General features: G+C 43.0%; 1 protein-coding gene across 4 annotated transcripts in view; it reads right to left on the bottom strand.

The window, feature by feature from the left end:
- GOLIM4 (golgi integral membrane protein 4) overlaps window positions 1–15,508 on the bottom strand; it is a 77,484-nt gene that overhangs the window by 21,847 nt on the left and 40,129 nt on the right. For 2 of the 4 annotated variants that reach the window (XM_041731522.1, XM_041731521.1), the window contains exons 2-7: window positions 9,921–9,995; window positions 8,503–8,552; window positions 7,175–7,228; window positions 5,664–5,814; window positions 2,179–2,261; window positions 1,564–1,647 (exon numbers count right to left, since the gene is read on the bottom strand). In XM_041731522.1, the coding sequence (XP_041587456.1) occupies window positions 1,564–1,647; window positions 2,179–2,261; window positions 5,664–5,814; window positions 7,175–7,228; window positions 8,503–8,552; window positions 9,921–9,995 (497 nt within the window). The remainder of the gene's footprint in view (window positions 1–1,563; window positions 1,648–2,178; window positions 2,262–5,663; window positions 5,815–7,174; window positions 7,229–8,502; window positions 8,553–9,920; window positions 9,996–15,508) is intronic. The other 2 variants (XM_041731524.1, XM_041731523.1) reach the window with 1 other exon arrangement.

The raw sequence follows: 15,508 nt of genomic DNA, 5'->3' as shown, positions 1-15,508 counted from the left end.
ATACTTTTAGTAAATATTTCTTCTTTCTCCTCCTCTGAGATACATATTTGAAAGCAATTATGCTGCAGCTCTCAAACATTAGTGTGCATTGAGAATCATGAAGGATCGTGTTAAAAATGCAATCTCCGGGGCCCCCATCCTAGGAACTATGACTCGGTAGGTCTGGGACAAGGCCCAGCTAACTGTGATGCAGGGAAGTCTCCAAAAACACCAGCTTATGAGTTACCCGTGACCGTGATATCAAGAGGACCTAAGCTCTAACCTCAGTTCTGGTCGCTGATCTTAGGCCAGCTATTTTCCCTTTGACTTCCTTGCATTTGGTTATAAAAAAGGGCACAATGTTATAAAGTAGACTGCGAACATTAAATAAAATCCTGTATGAAAAGTTCTTATGATGATCCCAGACACACTATAAACTCAAATTCTATGTTGTACTTGCTTTCCCCCACTCAGCTACATTTAAAAATTGGGCTGTTGCTTAGTCTGGGATTTGTGGCCATCACAGCACACAGAATATTCAAATCGGTTTGTCACAATGTTTGCATGAAAAACAGCCTCAAATAAAGTAATACTTGGTAAAAATTGTATAAAGAAGGTTTTAAGTGAAACAATCTCCTAAAGTCCATTTAATTTGTACACGTGTAAAATAATACCACTCAGCTATAGCTTCATAGGGAAATATTATATCCAATGACTACCTTGAAAACAAGTCCCACAAACACAGATGCTACAGCCTGTGAGATGGGTCAGGGCCCAGCATGTTATGCTTTTCATAATTTTATAAAGACAAAAAATAATACATGGTCTCCTGATTAAGGACAGATAGCTGGTTTTCCTCTTAATTCTTTCCACAGAAGAAAAGTGCAAACCCAGTGGCTAAGCTAGCCATTCCTATTTACTTGCATCTCCTAGAAAGCTGTAAAACACAGTATGGTATTGCTTTCATAAGCTCTCCGACACCCGTATTCGTGCGCTTGCACATTCAGTGCATAAGCACGGAGGGCCTGCTCTGTGCCAGGGGCTGTTCTAGGCTTTGAACAAACAGAATTTATGACTCCTGTTTTTCCTTCTCCATTGACATGAGGTCTCTTATTTTCCATAATTTGACCAAGAACACCTAAGGCTGGTCGTAAAAGGAGCGTGCGTAGGCTGGAATATGGGAGCAAAGGAGGGGGGAATGGAAGAAAAAGTCTGACAGTCATGTAGTTGGGAGCTAGCATCATAAAATCCTGTAGATCCTAGAAGAAGAGTCACCACAGGTCAGAGAGTGGCAAAAGACCATACAGATGGGACCATCTCTGGGATTTAAACAAGCATTAGCCCATTGCGTGTAGGGCAGAAGTGGTCACAGGTACCACACTACCGGTGCAAAACCTCATCAAAGGCTGATTTCATATTCTCTTGATTGAATTTCGAAAGCATGCATGATCCTCAGGATCAGGAGAGCCGTGTGTCCGAAGGAACTCACTCAAGATTGGCTTGTCAGAGACCACATGCATAAAGGAATTCGGAAATGTTAAGCAGATTGTGACAAGAACCCACAGAGGCTGCTACCCTTCTAACCTGTGCAGCCGCTAGTGCACTCTTGTGGTCTTCCAAAGTCACTACAAGCTGTTCATGCTCCGAGAGTAAATTCTTATGCTGTTGCTACACAAAAAAGAATGTTACATGTTGAGATTTAGCATTCCCAGACAGATTCTTCTTCCGCTGCTGACAGTGGTACGAACACCCAAAGGCAGCTTGCTTGTCTGCTTGTCTGCTGTTCTGGTGACACTTGCTACGTTTAAGAAATCGTCGGAGAGAGAGGACGATAGTAATGTAGCATGCCGAAACCTAGAATGCGCTACACCTAAGTATCACAATCCTTTACCATGAGGTCAAAACCAAAGGAATGAATATTTCATTATTAATAAGCCTTGGCAGATAAAATGCTTATTACAAGGCAACCACCTAGCCAAAGAATCGTTTCGCTACTCATGAAAACGTTTGGATTTTTCAGACCATCTTTTAGCTTACAGGGCAGCAGTGGTCAAAGTACTGGGCACATTCTAGTTTATGCAAAGCCCAGAATAACAGTGTGGATTTGTAACGCAGGTCACTTAGGGGCTGACTGGTCAAGCCATTCTACAGAGTAAAGCAGGCCAATGCCAAGCAGTCAAACGCTCCGTCTTGTTTTACCTTGACGTCTTGAAGCTGTGTGTGCATGTCTTGGTGCGCTTTCCTTAGTTGTCTGTTTTCTTCTCTCAAATTGTACACGGTTTCTATTTGCAGAAAAAAAAAATCATGCATAAAGCCTTAGGATTTTTCTTTTTTTTGCTTTGGATCCCATTATTTTCATATCTAAAACTTCACATAACTATTTTTAGGATTTGTTTTGAACTCTGATGCCGAATCAACGACAACTGTATCACTTTGGGATGTGGCATGGATTCAGCTTGATATTCCAATACAATCTGGTTCGGGAGTTTAAATACTTTTAAGGAAGCTACACAGTGTGGAAGTTAAGGATTTCTAATTAGTCAGGACTTGAAAATGAAGGATTTCTGTCAATAAGCAGGTCCTCAGGAACAAAGTGTAATGGGCATGGACGCTATAAGATTTGAGTCTCTCCACAAATTATAAAGAAAGTTATCAAAGAGTGCAAGTCCTTTTTCTCACAGAACCAATAATCTCCACAGACCCCAAAAGGTATTTCAATTACAAAGGCAACTCAAGAAATGATGAAACAGAGAGAAACCCCACTTACCTGTTTAAAAATTCTAAGTATATTTTCTTTCTCTTACTACTGACTTCCTGCCTGATGCAAATTCCCCCTCCAACAGCGACAGGACAGTTTTTTCCAGGGCAACAATGTGAGACTATAGCTGCCCAAGGGAAGTCCTATAATCTCTCCCATCTCAAGCCCACTGCTCAAGGAACAGCCTCAGTGACGTAAAGACGCCAGGCCTACTTCTCTTACCCTCTTGGTGATTTTCTCACTTTTGCTGTTTCTGGACACTGGATGTTATAAACTGGCAGCCCCAGGGCTGAATCCAACTTTTTTTTTTTTTTTTTTTTTTTTTTTTGGCCCTTGCAGTCTTGCAGTGTTGGCCTATGCAGAGTGTTCCACATTTGAACCATTTAGAAATCAAGGATCTGGGTCTACTAAGATCTGGCAACACGAGGCCAATTCTCATGTGACAATACTCAGCAGAGGTTGAATGGTGGCAGGGAACATTCTAATTCATTTTGCAATGGGAGACACCTCTGAAAGTGAAAGGGGATGGGACAGGAGGTCTGAGTCTACACTGTGCTGGGCAAACAATCCCTGAGTGGACGTCACCCCCTGCAGACAAAATCCTAATCCTCCAGCGCGGCACTCAGCACTGAGAAAAGTGCCACCATCTCTTACCATATTTTCTGCCCACTTTTACTCCTTTAGGGTCCCCGCTTCGCCCCTGAGCTCTGGATTGCTGACTGGGTGTAGGGGAGAGATCAAGAACAGGTAGGAAAGGTTTCGACTCGAAGGTCAAAATACCACTGGGAATCAAGGGGGAATACCATGGGGACTGTCAGCGTGCTGTTGGCTGGATGAGGCTTTAGGACACACACAGACACACACACCCACACACAGGTGCACTCAATACCCAAACTGTTAGCTTCTAAAGGAGTTTTCCATCATAAACTCAAAGGTGGTTGCTTCTGTGCCTTAAATGTATTGCCCTTGAGTAAGTTCTTTTACTTTATGAAGGTTTCAATTTCCTCATTTGTTAAATTAGGCTAAACACAATGCCCAGCTTACAGGTTGTTATGAGAATTAAATAAAATAACCACACGAAGAGTTTCACCTGGTCCTGGCACATGGTGAACATTAGCTGAGTGTCAGCTATTATTATAACAGGGAAGGAAAAGAATAATTATCTAAGCTTATAGGCTACTGGCTCATCTCCCTAGGGAGTCTAAACTCTCTCCTGGCATCACAATGAACTTTACCAGAGACTACCTGGATTATACGCCTGAGTTGCCACTACCGACCTGCCTCCATCACAATATGCTTTAACTTACTGTCCGCAGCTTTTATCAAAGGATCATAATTGAACGGAAGTGCTGATGGAGGAACTGCTCATAAAAGTGCCATCAAAGGCATTGTCACACCCCATTGTTTAAGGCCTCTCAGAGAATTCTCCCAAAAACTAACTGATACTGGGAATACTATTCTCTCTCCCCCCTTCTCTCTCTCTCTCTGTTTCTCCCTCCCTTACCCCACCCACAGGTAGGTACACTCTCTTTCTGATAAGAGGCCCATAACTTACTGCATTTCCCTTTCTGTCCTGGCTGCCAGGAAATTTAGGCCAGGTTACGAGGCTTAAATTCTCTTAGTACGCAGAACTCACGTACAGGTGTCCTCCTCTTTTCCACGGTTCTGATTTATAACTTCTACATATAATTTGTTAAAACTTTACTCTAAATGCCCTTTGTTTCAAAGAAAATAATACCGAGTAGACATAAGAAGACACGCTTTATATTACCTTTGTGAGGACTTTTCTCTGTTATCTTCATGATCTCCACCATGTGCCCATACCACCAACAAGCCAACCGACGCCCCTGCGTGTCCTGCATGTCTATAGCTTGTGGGTATTATCGGCTGACACCTGGCCCAGATCTCTCAGGACCATGTTAACCCTCTGCAATCTGCCTCAATGGCTACTTAACTCTCATGTGCCTTTTTGTTATAACTTATTATTTTGAAATACTTATAGACATAACAATGCAAAAAAAAAAAAACGTATAGAGAGGTCCAAAGTACCTATCACTCAGATTCCTTCCCTCTATGACAGTATCTTATATAAAATAAAAATAGAGTTTGGCACAGTATAACTAACTGGACCACAGACGTTCCTTGGATTTCACCATTGTTTTCACGAGCACCATGTGACTTTTTAAACCGTCACACTTCAAACTTATTAAGCACCTGGATAACTGATTGCAGAAGATTTCCCTTTTTTCCAGACTTTACATACACTCAGAGTGATACATTTGTTTCAGAATACCAAGAAAATACCTCATGCTGACAGTGATCATGTATCAGAAACTGTCCTAGGTGCTTTACATACAACCCTGCGAGGTTGGTAACTTTTGAATATCCCAGTTTGACAGATGATGACGATGAGGCCCGTGGTGATCATACAACTTGCCAATGGTCGTAGAACCAGTAATTGAAGAGGCCAAGTCTCGCCAGGGCAGTCTGACTCTAGATCCTGAGCTTTTCCAAGCTACTACTAGCGATCAACAGGTAGATTTCTTGGCCCCTTGGAGACTAGGAAATGCACGGGGCAATTTTGATCATTGCACTGAATGTGAAGCATTGATGGCATTTTGTGGGTAGAGGTCAGAGATACTAAATATCCTAAAACACACATAAAAATGGTCTTGCCCGATGTGGCCAGTGTGCCCCATCGAGAAACACCAAGTACTCTATCCTGTTTCTCTAAACAAACCCAAAGAGATAAGGGTAAATGTGACATGTTACAAAGAAGTACGTGCCTATAAATAGTCACATGATAAATGTGAACCAATCACCATGCAAAAAAAAAAAAACACAAAAACCAAAATTCTATGGCTTTACTGAAACATTACAGGAGTAGTTATTTCCATGTAAACTAGCTAATCAGACTTGCAAATACCTTTTAGCTTAGAAAGTTCTTGTTCTTTCTCCTGCTGTAGCTGCAGGTATTTCTGCTTATGGTCATTCAATGTCCTACTGAAGTCTTCTCCTTGTCTGCGGTGCTCTTCCTCCAAGTCGCTGTGCTGCTTCTTCAGCTCTTCGTGTTGACTCTGCGAAGATGAGAACCTGAGCAGAGATGCACATTCTCGAAATGACACCCCAGCTGACAGCGCCTCAATCTCCCGCCCCCCCCGCCCCCCGCCCCCGACAGATGAAGCCGGAGGCTTTGTCTTCCTCAGGCTTGCTGTTAATTTGGGCAGTTCCCCCTCCATTTCTCTCACATTTCAAATCAAGTGTTGGGGATCCTGGCCAAAAATAATCTTCTCCTCAATTTTCAACATGGGTAAAGACAACAAGAAGTTAGAAGTCAGCAAGGAGAGAAGGGGAGGGGAAGGATCCGGGGCAACTCCCCGGACTCACACTGCTGTGGAGACAGGGTAAAGCTAATGGAAAAACTATCCTTCTATGGATATTCCAGACTTCCTCTTTCAATCTAATGTTTTCCCAGCAACATTTTTTATTTCCCTTCTTTAATTCTCAGCCCTCTGGGTAACCCAGTTTAAAGAAAAAGAAAAAGAAAAAAAAACAGATTTCCTTCCCTTTGGGGGAAATAATACATTGTTTATAGAATGATTATTTGCCCTATTTCTGGTCAGAACACCATGCTGTGATCACAGTCTAGATAAATCCCACGGTCTCCAAATGCTTAAATGTGAAAGGGCAGTGTGCCTTAATCCACACACAGCTTTCTGGATAGTAGGAAAGGTTCTGGCTTCAGTAAAAAACACTTGCTCTCCTGATATGGGAGGAAAGACAACGCCAAACCAAAAGTGAGGCGGAGGAGGAAGGGGGGCTGGAGGCCTAGAGATCAGGGCATGGTTTCCCCGCTGTGCAGAACACTGGATGGCATCCACTCCTCTCTTCTAGCTTGACAGAAATAATGAATCTCTCCCCTCCACTCAGTCTCTCTCTTTCTAAGTCTTCTTGACACACAATAATGAGTTTTACCCCAGAACCAAGGAAGGAGAATCTTTAAATATAAATTGTGTTCCTGGGGTAGGTGAAAGGACACATTAAGTATCGGTAACATGAAGGAGGCGTTTCATTGTCTGCTGCCTCTGGTGCGCCGGGGATCACAGAAACGTCTAAGGAAGACCACTGTGAGACATGAAACAAACAGACACAAACAAAAAAAGCCTTAAAGGATAAAGAGAAGAATAAAATTTTAAATGAGGTGACCAGACAGACTGATTTACAAGAAAATGTATTAATAAGCTGACCGTGATTTTAGTAACTGGGGTGATTAGAGGAGGGGACACGTCACAATTCTACATCGTGTTTACTGCAAATGTGACTTTAATGTTCCACATTACCACACAAATCAATCTTCTGTAAAAGCTTTCCCTGATCACTTAAGTTACTCAGTTAATTCTTTCATTCATTCATGAGGAACAACGTTAAATGACTCACTTTCAACATCTGATGCTGCACGTTCAATGCACTGTATCTACTATTGGAATCTTGCTGCAAATTGAAAAGAAAATAGTTAACACGATGATAACGATTCTGGCTCTCTTGCTAAACTAGCTTAAAGCACTTAACAGAAGAATTCCACTTATTTCACTCATAGAAGCTATGATGAATGTCCTGCTTGAACCAGGACGTCTCTAGGGCCGGCTCTTTATTTAATGGCAGGAATGAAGTTTTAACATTCCTGGAAGTTTGCTAACTTTAGTTAAAGAAAAAGCAAGGCATGGCTTCACAAACGAGCAGCTTGGCAGGGCCCTGGAAATGATTTATGTCCCCTCTCAAGTTGCAAAGAACCAGGGCTCAGAGGCACAAGGCACTTGTCCCGAGACACAGTCACTGCGCGCGGCTAACACCCCGTGCCAGGGGCTCCGGGGGGCTGTGGCGATGAACCAGCGAAGGCCAGGCCAGGCCTCACAGGCTTTGCAAGGCTTAAGAAAGGGGAGAGAGAAGGCGCTTTCCTTCCCGGAGCTTCAGGGGGTACGGCATTCTCCATCTATCACTCTACCCAAATGAGAATCTATTTCACAGACTGAAGAAACTGAGAAAGGATAAGCAATAAGCGGAGGGCGAGCATTTCCTTTAGAAGAAGAGCCAGGACTGAAACTTGAGTCTGGGCCATGTTCCATCCGGTGGGTTCGTCTGTGTCCCAGCAGAACACGGTTACACACGGACCCCACACATTTCCATTGTCCGCTACGCCCCCCGCTCTATCCCACCTCCAGCCCAAGGACACCCTCAACCCTTTAGAGTTGGGTTTTTCCCCCCCATTTTTTTTTAAATTCCTAAAATGAACTACAATTTTGTTCCATCGCTTTATTTTATTGCTTTACTCTTTTACTTGACAGGAAACTGTGTTACGAAATGCACAACAGAAAGCACACAGTTTTAGTTGGGGCTTTTAAAAGCAAGTAAGAGTTGAAAGCGGACAGCCTCCCAGCTATGCAAGGAACGGACCCTTCTCGATTTTAATACCCCCAAGATGCCAATGGTTCATCCAACTAATGCTTATATGATTTTCTTAGAGTAAGAGAAAAAGTTGCTTTGGTCCAGTTAATTTGGACTGTGCAAGTGACAGTAACGTTGTGGGATTCTTTTAGCAGCAAAAAATAAATAAATAAATTACACACACACACACACACACACACACACACACATATACACACACTCCAGCCCTATAGTCCTATGATCAACATAGTAAAAGATTTTGCCACTATTATTTCCCTCTCTTTAAGTTTCATAAAATAATTAAGAAAAAACCCCCAACTTACCCTTCCTTTATTTAGTGTTTCTTGTGCTTCTAACTTATAAACAAGAAAATCTAGAAAATAAAAAAAATGGAGAAAATGGGGTGTAATTAACTCATTATGGAATTTTTAAACATCTAAAAGAATAAAAGCACATTTTGTTCACACTTGTGGAAAATATTTTAGGTTTAAAAACAATCGGCTTGGTAGCCTACTTTGTTTTGCCTCTCAATGCTTTAGAAAGAGTAGGAAAAAAAACTATTATATAATTTTCAGCTTTATTTTAAAGCTGTACATCTTGAATAAATAATGTATACATTATAGCCAATTAGTTAGAAGTAAATTTTTAACGTGCACTCTGTGATTAACTCTCCTTGAAATTAAGGAGAAAAAAAAAAAAATGAGGCGCATCTGAAGACAGAGATGATTTACTGCTGTCCACTAGATGGCATGCTAAAATCATTCAGGACTTGAAAAGAGAAATCAAGCCACAGAAACCATCTCTAATGCTCTTAAGGCTTTATTATCCACTAGATGGCTCTATAAAATCACTCTGCATTTAAAGACAAGGAAAATCCAAATCCTATCAAAGCATCTTAATGATGCTAAACTCCTCTTCTTCATACAGGCTTAAACCGAGGGTCAGTAAAACATCCTAACCCATCCTGCCCTCCCACACTCCCTCCCTCCCTCCATCCCACGCCAACGTAATGAGACAAAATACCTAACTTATATTTCCTCACAGGATTTCACAATACACGAGCAAATAAATCAAACGAAGAATGTGGATGATTTCCAATCACGAGCTGTATAGAGCCTATGCTTTATAGAAAAATTGTGTTAAAAGTCAATGGGTTGCCCAATGCCTGTGCTAGATGCTAATTTTCCAAATTGAACCAATCAGCTGTGCCAACAAAAGCCTTCACAAGATAAAAACAAGTGTGTAACTTAAGAGACACCCTGCAGAGAAAAACAAAAGAGACACCATAAGATGTGATCAATGTATTAAGTTGTAAACATAGATAAATGTCTGTATGCCTGTGTATGTGTATGTGGATGAATGTATAAAATGTGTCATATTCCGGGCAACACATGCTGTTACTTCTCGGACATCTATGGCCAGAATTTTCGGGGATGAGTGACATATGTGTGTAATATTCAGAGTTAAAGCGGTTTATTTCTGATATATTATGTGTAACCAATACTATGAACTGCCTCAAGGTGGCAGCGAATGAAAGATTCTGAGTCCAATCTTAAGCAGGAATTACCGTATTGTTCAATGTGTAACATATCGCTTGACCTCCTCTGTCTACTTATAAAACTGACTCAGGGCTGATCTGAGAAAGTTCTTAACAACACCAAAGAGATAGTAAAGCAAGCACGTGATGTTTCGAAGAGGAGTATGATAAAAACACAGAACACAAACTGCATTTTATATTTACCTTCCTTTGCTTTTTTATGTTCAAGTCTTTCCTTTTGCAAGGATTTCTCTAATCTTGATCTGTGTTCATACACAACTGAAAGAAAAAAGTTAAAATTTGTCGGCAAAGAATTAGAAACTCTAAAGTAAAGGTAACATCAAATTTTCCAAACGGGGGAGGAAAACACTTTGGGGTCTTCACGATTGAAATAAAAATGTATACATGTTTAAGTTCCAAGTTCTGGGTTTAAAAAAAAAAAAAAAAAGCCACAACAGACCTAATTCTGAGCTGACTTCTGCACAGTCCACACCTTTGAAAACAATACTCTGAAAGAGGCTTCCTTCCACCTTCTTTTTCCAGCTCCTTCTCCTGCTTCTCAAATACGAGCATCTGTCGAATACGAGGCTCCACGTCTTCTCCTGGGCCAATGTGTCCACTGTCTGGTCCTCTCCCACCATGTGCACGGCGGCTAGCCCCACAGCTCTATTTCTAGCTCCCACCTCCCTTAGTTTGCTAGAGACTCCAGGGCTTTTCCACCTAGCTACCCCCTAAGTGCTGCCAAGTCCACGGGATCTGAACCTGAACGAAGGCCGCACCCCCACTGGCATGAAAGAGACCTTGTATCTCCCCTACATCAAGGAAAACACAGTGAGGGAGCCACAGAAGCCAAGAGGGGAGGGACCCTACGGAGAACCTACAGACGTCAGCTTCACATCTGCAGGAAGCCAACAGCAAAGTGAGGTCAGGCTGGAAGACGCCCCTGGACTTGGCCTGTCCCCACCTGCCCTGTCTACTCTGAAGAGCCAGCCATGCCCGGGGAAGAGAGAGGTAGTCTGGATGTCCTAGAGGGAAAACAGGGACGAGGAGCTCAGCAGAACTCTCTTCCCCACCTCGGCCTTCACATCTACAGCAAACAAGAGCTGGAGGAGTGGGAAAAGCTTTACTTTGGAACGAATAAAATAATTAAATGGCTATTTTATTTCTATAATAAAATGTATGCAGATGGACTAAGCCAGACATAATAGAGACTGTGTTTGTGGATACAAGTTATTAATACTTTTTTTTTTTTTTTAATCTGAGATGTCAAGAAGCATCCAGGTCTGTGCTAAGATTTCATTCCGGGACTGAAAACCCAACCTCACAGAGTGGTTTGTACAGGCCAAGAAGGGTGAGGGGGGGAATGGCAAAAACTGAATTTCTGGTGTTTGCTTTGAATCCTCTGTTTGTGCAGCATTATGGTCACATATGACCTCAATCCCATGCCAAACTAAGCCAAACCTGTCATTTGGTTCATCTACCAGCGTCTGGCTTCCCTTGGCTACCCTAAGACACAACTGAATCACCCATCGCTGACTCGCCAGATACAACACATACAACTGCCTGACACTACTGGCCATCCCAAAGCGCCGAGGTCACAGCAACTCCACCCACCCACCCCCACGCCTGCTCTAACTCCTTGTTGCTTGAAGGGACGCCCTGTCCCTCCTGCCCTTTCCCCAGTGTCACAGCTGCCAGTTGCCAGCCACTGCTGTCCTCCTCCCAGCATGCCTGCCATCTCCTGGGTCCTCGGGCTTCTCCCTACCCTGCATGTCTCATCTTGTCATCCCAGAGAAACCTTCCATTCTCAGGGCTCCCTCTACCACTACCACAACCTAGCTGTACTCTAAGGCTTGCCTGTAAGTCCATTGTTGAGAAATCACATTTTTTCCCCCAAATAAGTCTCTATGGCAGATAAGTCCATCTGCCAGTGTCCAAACCCTACTAAAACCAAGAAGTTCCTTGAATGGGTACTAACAGTATCATCTGGAATGACGTTTGGAACAAGGCAAGGGAAGAAAGGATTAGCGCTACAGAACCTCACTAAGCCAAGCCAAGCAGGCTCATGGACTTTGAGAATTTCAATCAGGTGGGAAACATTTACAGGGGAACAAGTCCGTGACGGTGCTATCATGACATCCCAGAGGCAAGAACAGGACGCCCCAGGCACACCTGAGCTCCCCAGTGGGAAGGAAATATCCTGCCTCTCCTCTAATCCACTGGCCAAAGTTCCCAGGTCTGGGTAGAGAGTCGTGGGAACACAAACGTGCCTGGTACACTGGAGCTGCGGTGCACTAGCTGGATATGGGGTAGATGATTTCAGCAAGCGTGTGCACCACTTCCAAAGGAAACAACAGGAAGAACTGTCAAGGTCTTTTTCCAATGGAACTGCAGTGGCAGAGGGTGTGGGGAGGTCGTGAGGTTGGGGGGCTGCCAAGGAGGTCAGGACCACTAGAGGGAAACAATTCCAGACTAGAAACACCCGTGAGGGGGCTCCTGGGTGGCTCAGTGGCTGAGCATTGGCCTTCAGCTCAGGTCGTGACCCCGGGGTCCTGGGATCGAGTCCCGCATTGGGCTCCTTGCATGGAGCCTGCTTCTCCCTCTGCCTCTCTCTCTGTGTCTCTCCTGAATAAATAAATAAAATCTTAAAAAAAAAAAAAAAAGAAAAAGAATCATCCATGCTTTTAAAAGACAGCAGCAGAGCCAACAAGACAAATTCGAGAGGACCGCTCACCACCTCAGACTCCCAAGTAGCAGACCTTACTGTGGAGTAGAGGGGAAGTAACGGCGGGGGAAAGCTGCACTTACGAATCACAATCCTGCACAATCCTCTACTGCAGCAACCACTGGCAATCACTCTGCAAACTTGCTGTGGCAAAGGAGTCTTGTATGGGACTTGGTAAGTGGGTAACGATGGTCTTTGCCCTGGGAAGCAGAGTTATTTCATCTCCCGGGAGAGTGGAGGGCCCACTGGATTGCAGCAGGCAGAGAGGGAGTCTAGGGGATGGGGTGAGAGGGTGGGAGGCTGTGCTCCAGTCCCTCGGCCTCTTCCCCGCGTCGCAGTCAGGTCGGTGATGTGCCAACAGCTGGCCCAAAGTGCCCATTTATCATACTGAGTCACACAACCGTCTCTCGACAGTTTTACACTCAGTGGGAATTTACACATTCCACATCCTAATAGCAGCGTTGTCTCAAGAGCCAGAGAATCCTAGGACACTCCGTTACAAACTTTTATAAATACCCTAAACAGATGCAACACAACGTCCACGAAGCCAGGACGTGCTCATGGATCACAGTCAAAATTCAAAGGCCGTGAGACACCTGAGCTAGTCAAGGATGAATAAAATGGCATCGCTCATCAATAGCAAGATCTAAGGCATGAAGAATGTGGTTTTGCAAAGACTGTAAAAAAAAAAAAAAAAAAAGATGTGATAAACAGGAATAGAGGATGTATGTACACACCAGGAGGTGACTGTACTATTGATATTATCCAACTCAGAACTGGCCAAGCCCTTATTACATGGCACTGGCTTCTAACCCCAACGTAAAGTAACTTAAGAGTGCAGAAATGGGCAAATAACAAAAATAAGTAAATAGAATAAATGTAAACAATTTTTTTAAAATAGCAAAAAAAAAAAAAAAAAAAGAATGCAGCAATGGTTGCAGGCTGAGGAGGAGGCGAGAGGCGGGGAGAAGTGGGGTTCCTTCCCCGAGTTCCAAGAAGGGAAAATCATGACAAGGGGAGCCTTAAAAGATCTATAAGGGAAGGGGAATGGGTCGGTGAAAATTTACCCTCGGGATTGCAAATTCTAGAAAGAATGGGTGAGGGAAAGAGGCAGGCAGCAGCCTAATGGTTGAGAGCAGGATTCAAACCCCGGATCCGTGCCTTCTGGGGCGAGCTGCTGAACTTCCTTGCGCTTCGGCTTCCCCACCTGCTGTGGGTGAATAAGGGGAGCATCCACCCGTGAGCGGGTGTCATCGGGGTTACGTGAGTGGGTCACTTACGCCAAGTGCACAGAACATGAGCTGGCACAGAGGAAATGCTGGGGCACCCCAAGATACTCGCTTTCCTCCCTGTGGGGCTTAAGATTGCCAGGGAAGCAATCAGAGGATTCCCTGAGCCCTTTCAACCCTACAGTTAAATTCTAATAGTAATAAAGTAATTACAGATATAGATATATGATTATGCATAGAGGGAGGGGGGACTCAGAAAGGCAATAAAATATTAATCTCAGTTCCCTTTTACTTAAAAGGAATCTTTCCCTTAAAAAAAAAAATCAAACGGCTCCAAACTTCAGAAGCCTTTAAAAAAAATAATAAAATGCACACACACATACACCCACACTGCCCTTAATTCTTTTAACATGCATTCTCCCGGCTTTGGAGCTAGTGATTTATCTAGAGAGGTTTACTGTTTCACTTAGGAGGAGGATCGCTAATCAATCCTTGTCACCTATCTCTATTTTTCTATTTATACTCTGAAGTCAAGGGCATCAGTCAAGATGAACTAATACCGCTAGAACCTCTACAACGAGAAAGGTACATAATGATTCAATCTGGGCATTCAGGATTTTTTTTTTTTTTTTTTTTTTTTTTGCATTCAGGATTTTTAATGCAGAATTAACAGTGCAATGGGGGTAGGATTTGAATCACAAGAACTCATGAGAAAGAGATGAAAATGCATAATACTCATCATCTCCCCTGCGTCCTGCAAGGGAGTTTAATATTTTCCATGCAGTGGAGAACGGAAAGAGGTTTTACTCCTCCTTCAAGAGTTTAAAATCATGCCAGCTTCCTACAGCAATTTTCCATCTCAACTCTGACTTGCTCTGAAAGCCACAAGAGAAATTAGCTGTATACATCCACTATGGGCAAAACACAAATCCATGACATTTCAGGGCGAACTGCTCCAATTCAGAATTTGAAAGCAACACTCCAAAATTAGACATAAAACACTGCTAAGTGTTTTAACACCTTAAGCCAAGAGAGGGCAATGTTTCTTTGGCAGAAGCAACAGATCATAAAATTTTGCTTTCTGTCCTGACAATAACGTAAGGTTTTATCTTTATAAAAAAAAAAAAAAAAACAAAAAAAACCAATTGTATGAAAGTCACACAATTCAGCTTGTGAAAATATTAAGAATTCCAAGTATCTTTATCGCTTTAGAGCTGATAAAAATGAAAATGAACAAATCTGGGCTTTTGAAAATTTGGTTGAAGGTTTGTTTTTCGGGTTTTTCTTTTAAAGATTTTATTTATTTTAGAGAGAGACAGAGAGAAGGCAGGGGGAGGAGCACAGGGAAAGAGAGAGGGAGATTCAAGAAGTTGCTGTGCTGACTACAGAGCCAGACCTGAAGCTTGATCTCATGACCCTGAGATCACGAAATCAAGAATCAGCCACTTAACCGACTGAGCCACCCAGGCGCCCTGGTGGTTGAAGATCTTCAAGTAGGAGGCAAGAGGGATGACAAAGAGGAAGATAAACTGAAATCACCTTAGTTCCCAGAACATAATACTTTTGAAGATTTGTTTTGTCTTTGTTTTTAGGCCTAGAATAGCAGATATTGATTACAGCCTTTAGAACGGTTTCCGGTGGTGGTTCTCAGTCACCAGATGTGGGATGGAGGACAGTCGCCCCCTCTTCTGTAGAACAATGACTCAGGAATCAACACGAAGACAGAGTTTTCCAATTCCCTTTCCTTCCTTCCTTCATAATTCTACCTCCTAAGGAGTCTGAGGAAGAACAGAGATCTCGGAAAACAACGCACATACAACAAGGAAGCAAAAGAACAA

The sequence above is a fragment of the Vulpes lagopus genome, chromosome 17 (genome assembly GCF_018345385.1).
Source record: "Vulpes lagopus strain Blue_001 chromosome 17, ASM1834538v1, whole genome shotgun sequence".
NCBI classification, from domain to species: domain Eukaryota; kingdom Metazoa; phylum Chordata; class Mammalia; order Carnivora; family Canidae; genus Vulpes; species Vulpes lagopus.
This window is presented reverse-complemented; position numbering and strand designations above follow the sequence as displayed.